Source organism: Corythoichthys intestinalis, chromosome 16 (assembly GCF_030265065.1).
Source record: "Corythoichthys intestinalis isolate RoL2023-P3 chromosome 16, ASM3026506v1, whole genome shotgun sequence".
Taxonomy (NCBI): Eukaryota; Metazoa; Chordata; class Actinopteri; order Syngnathiformes; family Syngnathidae; genus Corythoichthys; species Corythoichthys intestinalis.
In genome coordinates this window covers 27,541,639-27,559,246 of record NC_080410.1, presented here as the reverse complement: position 1 = coordinate 27,559,246, position 17,608 = coordinate 27,541,639, and the positions used below count along the sequence as shown (strand labels likewise).

Genomic DNA, 17,608 nt, shown 5'->3' with positions numbered 1-17,608 from the left:
ACCAATTTGATGTAGAGTGCGGCGTATGGTCTGAACACTAACAGGCTGACCCCCCACCTCTTCAAAATCTGCAGCAATGCTGACAGCACTCCTGTAACGAGTCACATGACATTTTGGAGGGAAGATGACAATCAGTTCTCAATTTGGACATTTAGGGACGTACGTAGTTCCCATGCGGTGTACTCTCTTTTGTTACCAGGGATTTAGATATTAAATGCTATATTTTGAGTTATTTTGAGGAGGAAATAAATTAACTGTATTTTATAAGATGCACACAGACTACTTTTCATTGTGTCAAAGTGTCATTTTGTCAGTGTTGTCCTATGAAAAGATATACTTAAATATCTGCAGAAATGTGAGGGGTGTACTCACATTTGTGATACACTGTATATAATTACTTTTATACTGTTTAAGACATAGTACTCCATTGTTCTATAATTTCACTTTTACTTCATTCTAGAGAGGATCTCTTTCCTTTGGATTAACCTTGGATGCCTGGTACCTCTTTGAAATAGATACTCCCTTTTAGTTGATAAGAAGTACAGAGACACTTCCTTTTAGGTGATAAGAAAACAGGTTTGCATCAATGTGAATGAAATATGACCCCAAGTGTTTATCCTGACACCCACTTGTCTGCGAGTTTGGGAGTCAAATTTGAAACCAAAAAGTGTTCCGCTTTCATCCAAGCTTTTGCTGTGTGATTGAACACACTCTGGGACACTCCATGTTTTTTGTGTGTTGCCTTTGTTTATTCGTAAAACATCCAGAGCAGAAAAGGAATGTGCGGCATTGTGGTAAATTAAACTACTTTAAACTATGTATGATTCTTTTGCTCCCTGGATTAAACTCATTTTAAACTTAATTTACTATTTTTATGCAGTGTCTGTATGAATGTGAGTAGACATATAATGTACAAAAAATTCTAAACTAGCAGTATATTTTATAATAGGATATTTCCATTTTAAATAATACAGTATATGTCCCAGAATGGAGAAAATGTTGTCATACCGTTACACAAAAGGTCTGGCAATTTGTTTTATGCCTTTGAGTTGAATATTTATAAATAAGTAAAGATAATAATTATTAAGAAGTAAAGGAACAACAAGGAAAATAACACAGGAACGTCCCACTGTAGTTTTACAGTAAATGGGCGTGACCAAAGCAAAGTTTTATAGGAAGCACTTTGTTACTGACTCCACTCCCGAGCACTAAGCAGTTCAACGTCAAGGTAAGAACTGCTCTAACCTGCTTCTATTCATTATGAGGTCTAACAAGATGAGTGTGAAAGTGATCCAATTCTGTGAATATGATGCATCATACAATTCATGAGTATGGATATAAAAATGCTTTCAGATGCAGAGTGTGACTGTGTTCTGCTGGGCAGTCCTTATTTTAGTCCAGGGTCCGTTCGAAGGGACATGTCAAGAAGATCACGGGTCCACCAGGAGTTTGGAGTGTGGGCCTTTGGAGCAGGTAAAAGCAACCGAACACCAAAAACATCACAGTCAAAAGAAGCTGTTACTATCATCAAGTGGTTCATTTTCATTTTCTATTTCCCAGAAAATGGGAAATATTTTTCATTTTTAATATTTTTGCTTAATGTTTTAATTACAAATGATGATTTAAGATTACCCTTTTCCTAGTTAAAAAAATCCCCAAAATATTTATAACAATTCTCACATTTTTTCCCCCATATAAATGGGCTTTTCCCTACTAAAATGAATTATTATTACCTAGGCAAAATGATGAGTGTCTGAAATGATAGTGATGAACATAAAAATGAGTTTCTGTGATGGGATTTTATGGCCGCAAATCACTACTTTCATTGAAATGAAGCTCCTCACTTCACTTCAACGTTGCTGATCAATATGAGTGACAGTGGAATTTTACACCAGGGAGTGGTGTGCGCCAATGGCAAGCAGTGCTGCCGCGAGGGTCATCGCTGCAGTGCCGACAGCCTGTGGTGTATCAAAACAGGTTTTTATATTCACTCATTCTGTAACATTGACAGCGACAGATGTCTTAATCCGTCAACGGCACTGAAACATGATTGTTCCCTCAGAGTCGGTGGTGGTGTGCAGCGACGGAGTGTCTGAATGTCCTGTGGGCACCACTTGTTGCGAGACCACTCAGGGCACTTGGGGGTGCTGCCCTCTCCCAAAGGTAAAATGGCCTGCCCCCTTTCACACCGACGGTCTGATTTGTGATGCGGATGTCCAATCAGGCTGTGTGCTGTGCGGACAAAATCCACTGCTGCCCACTGGGCAGTCGTTGCGACCTCAAGCGAACCACATGTGTCACTGCAGACGACGGTGAGGACACCCCCATGTGGGAAAAGCTTCCCGCCAGGAGGAGGGCTGAGTGGGAGATAAAGCGAGGTCAGTCATTTGCCAGATGACTTCTTCATTTGTGTGGTTTTGTCAGAAGGGAAAAACCGTTGATGATGCCCAGCGTTGATTAGAGGTCACACACTTCCTCTTTACTTACTCTAAACCTGCCTGTTCAGCTGTTTGACACGGAGAATTGAAGTCTGAGTGTCCGGTTGATCTGAAAAGTTTTAATATTTCACATTGGAGTATGACATACTCCCATTGTGATCATTCAACATATCTCGTTTATTAAGACAAAGCAGCGAACAGGAAGGGTTTATAGACCCTACCCACGTGACGTCACAACTCCTTCCTCCTGACTGGTGCCGCCCAATTGTCCGTCAACACATCATGTTTACCTGTTACGGCTACGCACATTCCTCCTATTTACGACGTGTTTTTCTGCTCGTTAACATTAATAATCAAAATGGTGAAGGCGTGTGTGGCGGTCGGTTGCAATAACAGAGAAGATAGACGGAGAGACTTGAAGTTCTACCGGATTCCGAGAGACCCGGAGAGAAGAGAGCGAGATGGGCTGCTGCAATTCGACGAGAAAACTGGGCTCCAAACGATTACCACAGATTATGTAGTAGTCATTTTATATCTGGTAAAATGCATTTAATATATATTTAGAGGGTTTTGGACTGACAACCACAATTAAGATCATTGCTAGGCTAATCGCCGACAACATACACGCATGTATGTAGTGAGAGTGCTATCGCTAAACCATATAAACATTAAAAGCCCTAACTCCATTGACAAACGACATGAAATACATTAGACTTGACAGTGGATGTTAGCAATAACAAAAGATTTTGAATTGAAAATTTCGTAACTCACCTTTCCAAGCACAAGATTGATTCCTGCCGAATTTTCGTGGACGAGGACCTGTTTCACCCAAACAGCAACAAAGTATTTATAAGCCTCCAAGCTCTTAAAGTTTTTCAAACTTTCGTGAGAATAGGCTGATTTTGTGTGGACAAGATAGTTGTACATATCAGGGTAGCTAGCAGATGTCAGGCAAATACGGCGGAGACAGCGGGTCGAAAAACATCGATTTAGGCGTCAAATATGGATCTGGCGAATGGATAAACTGAAGCTTTTCCACATAACGCCTTTTATGCAACGGATCAAGTGAGTTTACGGCATCCGAAAGCACCGGGTCTTCCATGAAATGCATTATAAATTGCTCGATCAATTGAGACCATTGATAATACAGACACAAAATGACGGACAAGGGGCGGAACCATGCAGCAGGGTCCCTACCCACCGACGTCACAAAATCACGTGCTCGCTCGCCTGTTCTCACGAAAGTTTGAAAAAGTTTAAGAGTTTGGAGGCTTATAAATACTTCGTTGCTGGTTGGGTGAAACAGGTCCTCGTCCACGAAAATTCGGCAGGAATCTATCTTGTGCTTGGAAAGGTGAGTTACGAAATTTTCAATTCAAAATCTTTTGTTATTGCTAACATCCACTGTCAAGTCTAATGTATTTCATGTCGTTTGTCAATGGAGTTAGGGCTTTTAATGTTTATATGGTTTAGCGATAGCACTCTCACTACATACATACGTGTATGTTGTCGGCGATTAGCCTAGCAATGATCTTAATTGTGGTTGTCAGCCCAAAACCCTCTAAATATATATTAAATGCATCTTACCAGATATAAAATGACTACTACATAATCTGTGGTAATCGTTTGGAGCCCAGTTTTCTCGTCGAATTGCAGCAGCCCATCTCGCTCTCTTCTCTCCGGGTCTCTCGGAATCCGGTAGAACTTCAAGTCTCTCCGTCTTCTCCGTCTATCTTCTCTGTTATTGCAACCGACCGCCACACACGCCTTCACCATTTTGATTATTAATGTTAACGAGCAGAAAAACACGTCGTAAATAGGAGGAATGTACGTAGCCGTAACAGGTAAATATGATGTGTTGACGGACAATTGGGCGGCACCAGTCAGGAGGAAGGAGTTGTGACGTCACGTGGGTAGGGTCTATAGGGGAACAGGAGAAAAGAAGGAGAGAAAGACAGAAAAACACAAACAACAACAACAAATACATTGAACGCCTACACTTACTATGAATATTTTGGTGTTATCGTCAGCTAGATGTATTTCCGGTTGACACTATGAGGGGGCCTGTTAACGAGGAAGGGGGGGGGGTCTAGAAGATAAGTGATTGGGAGGGGTGGAGTGCCCACAAATCAGCCCTGTGATCAAGAACACAATAGTCGTGTGGATCCCTTGTGAGCAGTGTTGGGCACGTTACTTTAAAAAAGTAACTAGCTATAGTTACTCACTACTTCTTCCAAAAAATAACTGAGCTAGTAACTGAATTACTCTATAGTAAATGTAACTAGTTATCAGGGAAAGTAACTTTCTGTTACTTTAAAAAGAAGTTGTATGTCAAAGAATTTGAAATTTTCTGAGTAGTTTTCGAGTCAGTTGAATAGAGAAGAACAGACAGGTTGTGTTATAGAACCTTGTAATATTTATTCCACCTCACCAGCAGCAGATTTATGCTACACTTGAAGTGCAACAAAAATAAACAGATTTGAATTGCTTACCACAGATGTTGACAAAAGCTTTTCCCCGGGACATAAATTACACTTTACATGCATGTTCTTTCCTTTAATTTCGACCAACTTGAAATAGTGTTTATATATCCACCTCGTAAAGGACAAAATTTCCTCTGAATGCTCAGCCATCATATCCCTTTGCATCCCTGCCGCACGCGCTGTTCCGGTTTGTGTGTGAAAACACCGGCTCTGAAGTACGTGCGCTATTAGGCTCGAGCGTTTACGTCACAGAATGGGGGATCGCGTGAGATTTGACAACAACGTAGCCATATTGGAAGCAGGTCTGGCTCGCGGGACATTAAACTTTAACGTGCCAGTTCGATAAAGAGACAAACTCGTTACAAAGGCGAAAAACAGATATTAAACAGAACTTAAGGATGTGAACAATGTTGACCCTTACGAGCAAGCCGAAGACAAATGGAGTAAAGATGTCGACGGGCTTCCACAATTACGCGAAATGGACATTCTGCTGTATTTATTGTTAAATGTATGTTACTAAACTCATCAGCGATTCCGAAATTACAAATCGCTACAAAGCTACGAACAGTTTTGCTGCGGACGGGTGCAGGACCTGCACATTATGACCGTAAAAAATGGCAACTCCATCGTTCTTGCAAAGGTAGGCTATGTGTGTTTACTATTTTCATTGCCATGAACCTGAACGCACTCCAAGTCTTGGATGACAAATAAACAGAGCAGAGTAGACTCGCTACAGCTGGTAGTTTCTTCAATTTATTCAAAGTAAGTAACGCACCGCTTTTGACCGTCAGTAACGGTAACGGCGTTGTAACGGCGGAAAAAATAATTAGTTAGATTACCCCTTTACTGAAAAAATAACGCCGTTATGTAATGGCGTTATTTATAACGGCGTTATTCCCAACACTGCTTGTGAGTGTGAGCCTGCTGGCAACCCACGTACGCCGCCCAATCGCCAATCCCAGCACCGAGGACCTCCACCCGAGTGCACCAATTCACATCCAGCCATGGGCGAATCCCACCAAGCATGCAATAGCCACGCAGAGGAGCGGAGACACCGTGCGGGCGCCACCCTAGGGCCACGGCCCGACCCGGGGAGGAAGGGGGGCGAGGGAGGGGAGCCAGTGCAGCCCATCCCTCCTCCCGCAGCCCAGCAAAGGAGCCATCGTCACGCCCCAGGGATCCAGGGTGGTTCCCCAGGCCACCCACGCCCCCATAAACAGGCCTTCAGGGATGGGGAGAGGGGACACACCACCAGCCCCCACACCCGCCCCCACCCACCTGGCACACGAGCCACAGCTGCAGCCCCCCAACCTGCACAACAGGGCCCCCCGCCGGAGCAGGCAACACCCAGCTGACAAACTGGCGTCCAGCTAGCGACCCGCGACGGAGCGCAGGAGGTATACCCAAGCAGAGAAGAGAGAGGAAGCCCCCCCCTACTCCCGACCATGCCCCGGTAGCCACGCCAGAGAGAAAAAGTGTGGGACCCACTGAGCACTCTATTACTGTGACTGCCAGGGCCCAAACTGGCGGCCATTACCCAGCACCGTGATGGGATTGTGTGGGGAGGGTAGTGCAATGTATGCATTAAAATAGCAGAGCTCGGCTTGGGGCAGTGGGACCGCTGCATGGAATTTTTACCCAGTCGCCAGTCCCACTGCCCTTTGCTGGAGCTCCCCCGTGGAGTATGATGTGTGTGGTGCGTTAAAAGAGGTGCGGCAATGGCGGGTTATTCAGGTTATTTAGTAATGATGAACAGTAGCATCTTACAAAAAAAAGGTTATTCAGGTTATTTAGTAATGATGAACAGTAGCATCTTACAAAAAAAAAAGTTTTTTGGTTCATGTGTCAACATATGAATGGCATTTGAATAACAAATATCATATTCAGAAAGCTTTCATTAATACCGTTACTTTGATATGTGACTTGAAGTACTTTGTTGCAATTGGATTTTTGACAGTTATACTGTACTTGTGAATTTATACCTCAGATTAAAAAAAAAATCAATCCTGAGCTAAATAATCCAACTATTTTATATGTAAGGACAAATAAGAATTGCATAAAATGACAAATTAATTTATTTGTTTATGAGCAAATTATACGCCCGCAATGACCTTTGACCTGTGCATTCCCTGTAAAAAGTTCTAAAGACAAAGAATGCCTATGGTGAAAGCATATGTTTTGCTGTCATATTTATGTTGTAGACTAGAGCACTTGGGGTGTAAACAAAGGACGTTACTTGTTGTCATTCAGGTTTTTCAAGTCCGACAATTGTGTCGATTCTGAAGGATGTAATGCTGAATGTCATGGCACTTGCTTGTTTAATTGCCTGCCAAAAACAAACAAAGAGCACACTGTCAATTCTTACTACTCTAATATGTTTTGATTGTATTATACTGCACCTGGATAAAAACGCAGCAAAATTAATCCTTACACTTGGAGCTTATTTTTTTGAATGATTATTCTGTTTCCAGAAAATAGCATCATCTGTGACGACAAATTCAGATGCAAAGACGACAACACATGTTGTAAGAACGAGCAGGGTAGCTGGTCCTGCTGTCCTCTCCCAAAGGTACCGAAATTGGGCCAGATGGACTTTGAAAATGTTTTAACTTCCCAATATTTTTCTTCTGTTGTTAGGCGGTTTGCTGCAGCGATTTAAGACATTGCTGCCCTCAAGGTCACACGTGTAATTTGGCCGTTGGCACTTGCGATTTGCAATGGAGCTCGGTCCCCTGGTTGGACAAAGAAGTGGCAACACCAAGGCCGCAGGAACAGGGTGTCATGTGTAACGCCACGTTCATTTGCCCGGGCACCTGGACTTGCTGCAAGACTTCGACAGGCGATTGGGGGTGCTGCCCTCTGCCTCAGGTGACTGTCATATACACTCGAGATCGAGATGCTCTTTTATTTTCCTAGACCAGCGAAAAGTTCCAAGCGTTTCTTTCAGTATGAGTTTGTGGCAAGCCAAGTTGTCGCCACTCTGCATTTTGGGAAAGCAGAAGCGAGAGTTCCATCACAAAAGTCTCACTACCTCTCTTTCAAGGCCGTGTGCTGCCTCGACGGACACCACTGCTGCCCCACCGACTACACGTGCGATGAGCAGCAGAGCAAGTGTGTGAAAGGGGAAGTTGCGGTCCCGTTTTACAGCAAGATTCCAGGGAGGACTGTCGGTGACGCCGTGCAGCCAGACTACGTGCGCTGCGATGACACCACTATGTGTAGCGATGGTCAGACCTGCTGCATGATTTCGAGCACCAAATGGGGATGCTGTCCTTTTCCCAACGTAAGAACTCTAAAATGCATATTAGCCTGTGCTCGCTTTAAGCCCATTCTTTTCTTTAACTGTTAGAAGTTGTGCAATATTGTTTGGATTCCCTCAACAAATTTTAAATTTGTAGGAATTGTTCACTCATTTTTTTGCCTATAGCTATAGTCCTTTCAGGGACAATAATTCAAAAGCTGTTTTTTTTCTATAAGACTATAAAAAAAAAATAATAATAAAAAAATAAAAAATAAAAAAACTGTTAAGATCTTTAACCGTTTGTAGGGCAACTGACTTTTAGTAATTAAAAGATAGCAATTAGTATCGTATACAAATATATATTTTTAGTTATTTATCAGGTTTATTTTTTTATATTATTTTTTATAAAATAAAATAAATACATTTATGAATTCATACAATGATTAAAAAAAATGATTAAATTAAAATGAATAAAAACAGAAATACACTCTGGTTACAGACCCAAGTAACAGTCTAAAGCAAATTTTTTCCCATAGTAATTAACGGATGCCACTGATGGCTATAAATGTCCAGTTCAAACTGGGAAGGGTTTAGAAAAAAATCATAATTCTTGATGGAAAGGGTTAAGCTCAAGAGAGGATCGTCTTATTTTGTAACCGATAATTTACATGCTAGTAAGAAAACATTTGACACCTAACCAATCATTTTTAAGATGATGATCATCTTCCTAAAGATTTTACATATATTACATTCTAACGAATATCAACTGAAGACATTGTAAAAGGTCACGCGATATAAACATTTTATTGAATAATTAATATTTTATAACTTACAGTTGGTATATTTCAGTTTTTCTCAACTGCTTTAGTACGTTTCGCAGATCAGATTCTCAAAACTTAACTTCTCAAAAATCCTCACAACATGTCGTACAAGTACCAAAAAAAAACATAGATTACCTGCAAAAGCCAGTTTTTATGTGCAAAATACTTAGTCTATCTCTCAAAATTACATTTCTGTGTCAATGAACATGTCAGTGCTGTCAGAATGAAAGTACCGTATTTTTCTGACTATAAGTGGCACCTGAGTATATAAGTTGCACCAGCCCAAAAATGCGCAATGAAAAGGGAAAAAAAAAACATATGTCGCTTTTTGGGGGGAAATTTACTTGATAAAATCCAACACATAGAAACAATATGTCATCTTGAAAGGCAATTTAAAATAAAAATGCAATAGAGAACAACATGCTGAATAAGTATGAGACTGTTACATGATACATGAACAACGAAATGCGAACGTGGACGGTATGTTAACGTAACATAGCTATTAAGAGTTATTCAGATAACTATAGCATAAAGAACATGCTAACAAGTTTACCAAATCATCAGTGTCACTCCAAAACACCAAAACAACATGAGAAATGATATAATAATGAGTTAATAATTTCACACATACGTCACTCCAGAGTATAAGTCGCACCTCCAGCCAAACTATGAAAAAAACTGTGACTTATAGTCCGAAAAATACATCATTATAATCATTATGTACAGGAAAGACAGTCAAATTGCTTCGTCATGCTCTCAACTGAACAGTTACTCTGGTGGAAGGCTCTGATGCTGAACATGGTGTATGCACGTTTTGATGAAAATTGCAAGTTACACCTTTGTGTGTGGGAGATTGATTACAAGAGACTGGACAAGATTCAGCTCACACTTTTACTATTTTTATAATTTCTTGACAGACCATGTCACTGTGATACAGAAAGCAAGACACAGTACTGAGTATCACAAAAAAAAAAAAAACAAAAGCAAAATTAGAAATGTGAAAATAAGAGACTCGGCACAACTAAACTTTGAGTGCTCCATGTCGGGATTTTTTTTATCCCATTCTTTCTAGACATCTTTACATTCTTCCATGTTGGGCCACAAATTTTCATCCACGTCACAATGGATGTCTTGTCTTGCTATACAGAGTGGATCGAATCTTCGTGAGTACCTTATCCAGCCTCTGAAGGCATCTGCTGTGATGTCACTGCATGCTGCATTATTGGCATCCAGAACAGTCATCTGAGTGTGAGGCTGGCGATCATACACTTGCCATAGACTTCATAATGATATTAACGGGACATGGGGCGCGGGGCCAATTAAATGGGGGCCTGCATTGTTGGCGTGGCCGTCAAAGCTTACCGAGTGGAATCACAGACAATGAGCTTTTTCGTTGAAAATTTTGTGAAAATCCTCGTGACTAAATGCTTAAATCCCTGAATTCTTTATAGATATGGATGTAAAACAGTCTCGATTCTTGGTTAAAAGCAACAACAACAAAAAAACACGTGCAGTTAGCATTTATTTTACGTAAATATGTCAAAGTACGATGCTAATCTGTCATTCGATGTGGCGGCCCCAATATGTTAACAGAGCTTTTCCGGTGAAAATCCTCGTGACTAAATGCTTAAATCCCTGAATTCTTTATAGATATGGATGTAAAACAGTCTTGATTCTTGGTTTAAAACAAACAAACAAACAAAAAATGCGGTTAGCATTTATTTTTTACTTAAATACGTCGAAGTATGATGCTAGTCTGTCAGTCAATGTGGCGGCCGCCATATGTTAACAGAGCTTTTCCGGTGAAAATCCATGTAAATAAATGTTAAAATCCATGAATTCTTTATAGATATGGATGTAAAACAGTCTCGATTCTTGGTTAGAAGCAAAAAAAACTTGCAGTTAGTATTTATTTTATGTAAATATGTCGAAGTACGATGCTAGTCTGTTAGGCTACGTTCATACTGCAGGTCTTAATGCACGAATCCGATTTTTTCGTGTTTTTCAACTCAAGTGGGGTATTAACTTGACGGTCTGAACGGGACAAGTCGCATAGAAGTGGAACATTTCAAATCCGATCCGGGTAACTTTCGTATGTGGTTTAAATCCGATCTGGGCCACATTTTTCCAGAACGTCGCGGCAGTCTGAGCTGGCAAGTCTCCCAAATCGGAATTCATGCAGCAATTATGTCATCAAAGCGCGAGAGAGATGTCGCGCTACAATAGCGGTGCAGCTGTCCGTTAGCGCCTAGCTTGCCTTGAACACGGCTTTTGGGGAAGGGTCGAGCTTGGCAGCAGTCATAAGAAAATAAAAATGGGTTGAGGATAAGCCTGAGAATGATCGGTTTTCTCTATGCTCTATATGAGCAATATTTCAAGATTGCTTACACGGCCGAGAGTCGGGGCACAATGCCCGTATGTGTGTGTGACATGCACGGACAGTGCGTGCATGCTATCGATCCACAGAAACTTTGAATAAAAGCCTAAACGGGGTTTATTTATGTCTGTTATTTGTGTCCTCTTTTTGGAAATCAAAATATGATCGCCCTGGAATGAAGGATGACAGCCAGCATGTGTAGTGATTTGTTTTGATGCCTTTGCGCATGTGGGTCTTCTTGCTCAGCGCGTGTCGAACTGCGAATTAGTGCGCATGCGTAATACTTGAACGGTCTAAATGGACAAAGGCATTCTGAACGGGCACGCCAAAAAACAGATATAACAAAAAATCGGATTTGTGCATTAAGACCTGCAGTATGAACGTAGCCTTAGTCAATGTGGCGGCCGCCCTATGGAAACAGAGCTTTCCCGGTGAAAATTCTTGAGAATAAATGCTTAAATGCTTGAATCCCTGAAATATTTATAGATATGGATGTAAAACAGTCTCGATTCTTGGTTAAAAGCAAAAAAACGTGCAGGTAGCATTTATTTTATGTAAATATTGTGAATTATGAGGCTGGTCAGTAAGGAAATTAGCGGCCTCCATATGTACACAAAGAGCTTTTCTCCGCTGAAAATTCTTGTGAATAAATGCTTGAATCCCTGAATTCTTTATATTTATGGACGTAAAACAGTCTCGATTCTTGGTTAAAAGCAAATACAACCTTGAAGTTAGCAGTTATTTTACCTAAATATTGCGAAATATAATGGCAATGCTGTAGCGGCTAATTTCTCCCATTGATTTTTTTCACAACATTTCAAAATGCATGCATGATACGAAAAATATAATAACAATCTTGAATCCTCGAACAAATCACTTCTGAGACAATCCTTCCTTTTTGTATGCGGCACAGCTTTCGTACTTTTTTGTACATAAATCCGGTGTTAGATCCCTGCATGTGTTGACTAACAGCGACCGACTGCGAATAACTGAAGCAGACGATAGGACAGCCCCCTACTTGAAGGCGTTGCGCAGTGGCTGATGGATGTGACCAGTCAACACAATTATGAAGTCTATGCACTTGCGATCTCCATGTGGAGAAAAGTTCTTCTATGGGATTGAGGAATGGGGGAGTATGGTGGGAGGAACTCCATTACAGTTCTGCTGTAGGTTGCACACCATTCTTGATTATGTTTGAGTGGTGGAAACCCACATTGTCCCAAAGTATGACCATTTTGGCAGGTTAAAATAAATTAAGTAAAATAAGTAACGAAAAGGCTTAGAAAAAAAGCACACACATGTTGACATATTCTGACAACATGTTCAACCATTTTGCATGAAAAGACTTGTGCAATGAAGTAATGACTAAATGTTTTGGGTGGCAGGACTATCTAATAGAGACCCATGATCATCCATTTTGACCATCATAACAGAAGAGAATTGTACAAAATCATTTGCATGGATGCACAAAAACGTCTGCAACTTGCTCAAAGAAATAAGAAATTGTTTTTTTGATGTGCACTAGTGATACGATGTAGTGAGGATTGAACAAGTAGTTTTCAGAATTTCAATTCTGATCTGAGAAACAATTGAGAAAAACTAATACTAATTAAAATGAAATATTTTACATTTAATTTGATCTTTCTTTTTCAATTACGATTGAAATCAAGAGTAGGGTAGTAACAGTTTTACTTGAAAATGTGTTTCATCGTAATCCGTATGAAATAAATTGTAAAATAAAACGCTTTCCTTCTAATTTCATAATTATTACCTCAAACTGTACTAAAAATATATTTCTTCAAGAAAAAGATCAATGTAACCATTTTAATTAGCATGAAACATTTTTCTTTTTCTTTCCATTTATACAAATAAATGTGTAATATATGGAATCATTTCTGAAGTCAATGTAAGATTTTTGGTGCTCCTAAAATGATGTGTTGTCTTGTTGTAGGCGGTGTGCTGTCCTGACATGGTGCACTGCTGTCAAACGGGCTTCATGTGCACCCCAGACGGCAGGTGCATCTACTCCTCCAACATCCCATGGCTCAACAAGCAACAGCAGCAGCTTAAAATTGTGTAAAATACTGCACTTCTGTTGTTTTTTTTAACCTATGTGCAACACTTCACTGTGAAAATATACACATAATAGAGTAGTAGTCACTAATATACGTCGTAGATTTTCCGATTGTAGTCTGATCATTAAAGTGGCAAAATGATTTTGAGCTTGAACTGTGTCTATGGATTAGTCAAGGGCGTAGGTTTGGTCCCAGTGTTGGTAGGGACGATATTACAGCATAACCTACATGTCCACTTTTTGCTGGGGACGATAGATTAATAAGACCAAACAGATTGGGTGAATGGGGGTCAGGGCTACATTTCCCATCTATATGAACCTAATTAATTGATAGGCTAAATTATCAATACAAAATAAATCTTTATCTACCTATACTTTAATGTGTATTGGTTCAGGTTATAAACAAAATAAATCCGTATTGACTTATACTTTAATGTGTATTGGTTCAGGTGATAAACCATTCGATTCAGCTCTTTGTTCTGAAAAACTACTAAAACATTTTGAAAACTTCCACAATAAATGTCTGGATTTTATTAGCAAATTTATAGTGCAATATTTGAACATAAATTATATTAACATACATGTGTTAATCATCTCTTAACTATACAGGAATGCAAAAAAAAAAAAAAAAAAAAACATTTGTATTAAGACCACACCATTGGGTGTCTAAATAAAGAAATTAAATATAACTGAAAAAAATTGTAGTCAGGGATCAACAACAACAAAAAAGTTCAGTAAGTTTAATAAATGTTAAGGCTTCCGACTTGTATTTTGCAGGTTAGCAAATTCACACAGTTTAATGTTAACTCTGCGGTCGGACTTTTAGTAGCAAAATTAGTAGTGAGTTCCCCACCTCTACAACATTGATTTCTTCTTACATTACTTACAGTGGCTGCTACTGCTAGTGGTCGAAAAAAATTCGAAGGGGGCGGAGGAGGTGGCATGTTGTCGACATGTAGCATTTTTGTGAGGGATGTGAGTGCGTGTGTTCGGGGGTCAAGTTATAAGTTATAAGTTATAAGCCAATCAAACATGTGTTTGAGGGAAAAACACGGACTGGCACATTCAGCAAGTCAAAAGATGTAAATGTAAGTCTGAATATAATGCAAATCACTTAATAATGGTAGGGTCAATTTTATCCTTACAACATTTGGGAAGACATTCTAAATTACCTGTATAACTAAAGTCATTATATAATGCATATCAGGTTGCTTAAAAGTTGGTAGGGACAATTTGAGCGTCCTGATATGTTGGTAGTGTTATGTCCCTACCGTCCCTATGCAAACCTACGCCGTTGGGATTAGTTGTTCTACACTTTCACACACAGAAAATGAGTCGAATGGTTTAATAATCAAAATGATTTTTTTCAAGCTGGGATAAGCTCCAGCACTACGTGCCCCTTGTGAGGATAAGCGGTTCAGAAGATGAATGAATTAATTAAAAACTAGGTGAGGACTGATATTGAGTATGAGTACTAAACAAATGACAGCAATTACAAGGTATGGTGTCAGAACTCCTCCAAGCGGCTGTGAGGTGTACTGACGTGGCATACAGTAGCATCTACGTTATTAACTGGAGACAGTGGCGGTTCTAGGATTTTTCTGACACTGGGGCCGAGAAGGGACCACATGTAACCCTCAGGGGCTAAGCGTCGCTGCCCTCTTTGTTCATTGTTTGTTTTGGTCGATAAGGCAATACGTAGATTATAATGTGGTGGTAAACGCAGTACAGTTACAATAAAGTTTGTAATAATTCATATTTAATCCATAAGCGGATTTTAAGGGGGGGCAGACCCTCCTGGTGGCCGTAAAGTGTCATTGCATGTAATTAACTTTTCTATACAAATAAAAGTTGTAAAGCAATAAAACTGCAACAAAAATAAATAAAATGAACAAAAAAAAAAAAAAAGTATGATGGGTCAAAATTATTTTTTGAACAGATCATGTGACTAGCAACTTGATGGCCATTTGCTTTGCATATAATTTTCAAAAAAATAAAATAAAATAGGGGAGGGCAATTTTATTTTTCAAATGATTTTTTTCTTTGATTGAAAATATTTATTTTGATTGAAGCAACTTTGGGGGGGGATTGAATGACTTTGACGCAAATGGCCTACCCATAACATGGCCCAAACACAAAAAGGATTGCTTCAATCAAAGAAAACTTTTCCAATGAAAAATTAGGTGTTCAAATGCAACATTTTTCAATTTCATTTTTTCCGCATTCAAAAACCTTTTCTAGTATTGAAAATTTTCTTTTTTTTTTTTTTTTTTGATTGAAATGATTTTTCTTTATGAAAATATATTTTTTTGAAGCAACTTATTTTTTGATTGAATAATAAAGACAAAAATGTCCTAGCCAAATGTGGCCCAAACACAAATCAACATTACTTTAATCAAAAAAGTTGCTTCAATCAAAAAAAAAAACAAAAAAAAAAAATCAAAGAAAAATAGCTTTCACATGCATTTTTTTTTAGTTTTTCGAGTTTCAAATTTATTTTTGCATTCAAACACATTTTTTTTTATTGAAGTGACTTTTTTTGGGTTGAAAATATATATTTTGATTAAAGCAACTTTTTTTTTTTTTATTGAAGCAACTTTTCTTTGATTGAATAATAAAGACAAAATCTACAGTACCTCCATATGGCTCTGCCCAGGGAATACAATTTTTGACTGGGGTAACTACATTGGCACGACACTGGCGGCTCTACCATATTCAATGGATGACGATCTTGGCGAAAAGTATTGCCTGAGCAAAAATTTAAAATTCCCCTCAAGAATGATGGGAAACAAAAAGCGCTCACTGTCAACTTATAAATATTCTTGTAAGTTAATTTTATTGCTGACACTGCGTTTTGGGGTCATCAACATGTTGTGCCTCCCCTGCCCCAGAAGTCAAACTCCGCCTATGATTTAATCATACTCTGTGCAAGTAAGGATACAATACATGGAACAATAATTTTAATCACTTTTCTGAAAAGCCATTTTAAACAAAAAAAGCAGCATTAATATTTAATGGTTCCCAATGTAAGATTTTCACTTCAATTATTCATGAAATGGCAATAATATTTCAAAAGACATTAAAGAAACATGTTTTTTGGAAATACTTCTAAAATGGATCTCAATGGTTAAACATAGCTTTTCCCATTTTAAAAGACAATTTATATGCCGCAAATTTGTTCCTGTCTTGCTTCCGTGTTCATCATCAGCCAATTACTAGACCAGTTTCCAGTCTTCATCTCATCCGGGTTGTCAGAGCTGAGTACACTGAGGCTGCACCAACATTTTTTTAACTGTCTGGATTATGTCTACCACTCAAGCAAAACAAGGATATGCATTCATTTGGTGTAGCCGTGCTACGTTACTTCGGATGTGGATCCATTGACCGGGCCAAAGATAAAGTCTTTATGTGTGTAAATATTTAGTCGGTAATGGAAATTAAAATGGATGGAGCAATCAAATTGACTTTGTTTTAATAATAATAATAAAATAAATGTGATGTAAATGACAAATAAATAAATGTTGAAATAAATAAATAATAACGGAAATAAATGTTGGAATAATTATATAAAAATTGAAATAAATAAATATAAATGAAAATAAATCAATAAAAAGTGAAATATATAAATAAAATTAAAATAAATAATAATAAAAATAAAATTTGAAATAAATAAATATTGAAAGAGAAGCATTTTAATGACACATTTAATAATTTATTTAATTGTGTATTTATTTAATTTTTGCACTCCTGGTCCTCCACTCCACTCTAATCCATACATATATTTCTAAAAAAAAAAATAATAATAAAAAAAAAAAAGCAGTTGGTGGCGTATGCAACTGGCGGCCATCTTGCGTCGGAGACTTTCATTACATTACATTTTCTCTACTAACATACCTAAAGAAATTAACTCGCAGAATTTTGGACGGTTTTACAAATAGTTAAGAACATAACAAACCATATCAATGTTCTGGTGATTCATGTTGCATGTCGAAACAAATATTTGTACGTGTGCGGGTAACTTATATCGTCTCTGAGGTTTATGTGGAAACGAAAAAAAGCTGTTTGCAAGTCAGTTGAAAAATGAGCAATCTATTTTAAAATACACGCTCCACTGATAAATGTTAAAACTAATCAAATTGCCCCGACGCAAAATGGCCGGCAAGTGACGACGCTT

General features: G+C 38.7%; 1 protein-coding gene across 1 annotated transcript; it reads left to right on the top strand.

Annotated features, from left to right (window-relative positions):
• Nucleotides 1–724: 724 nt before the first annotated feature.
• grna (granulin a) lies at nt 725–13,862 on the top strand. The gene is made up of 10 exons (XM_057860600.1): nt 725–794; nt 1,136–1,228; nt 1,354–1,473; nt 1,896–1,977; nt 2,063–2,163; nt 2,225–2,378; nt 7,393–7,490; nt 7,559–7,789; nt 7,965–8,204; nt 13,312–13,862. Exons 3-10 carry the CDS (start codon nt 1,354–1,356, stop codon nt 13,438–13,440), a joined length of 1,155 nt encoding a protein of 384 aa, XP_057716583.1. The 5' UTR covers nt 725–794; nt 1,136–1,228; the 3' UTR covers nt 13,441–13,862.
• The last annotated feature ends 3,746 nt before the right edge of the window (nt 13,863–17,608 follow it).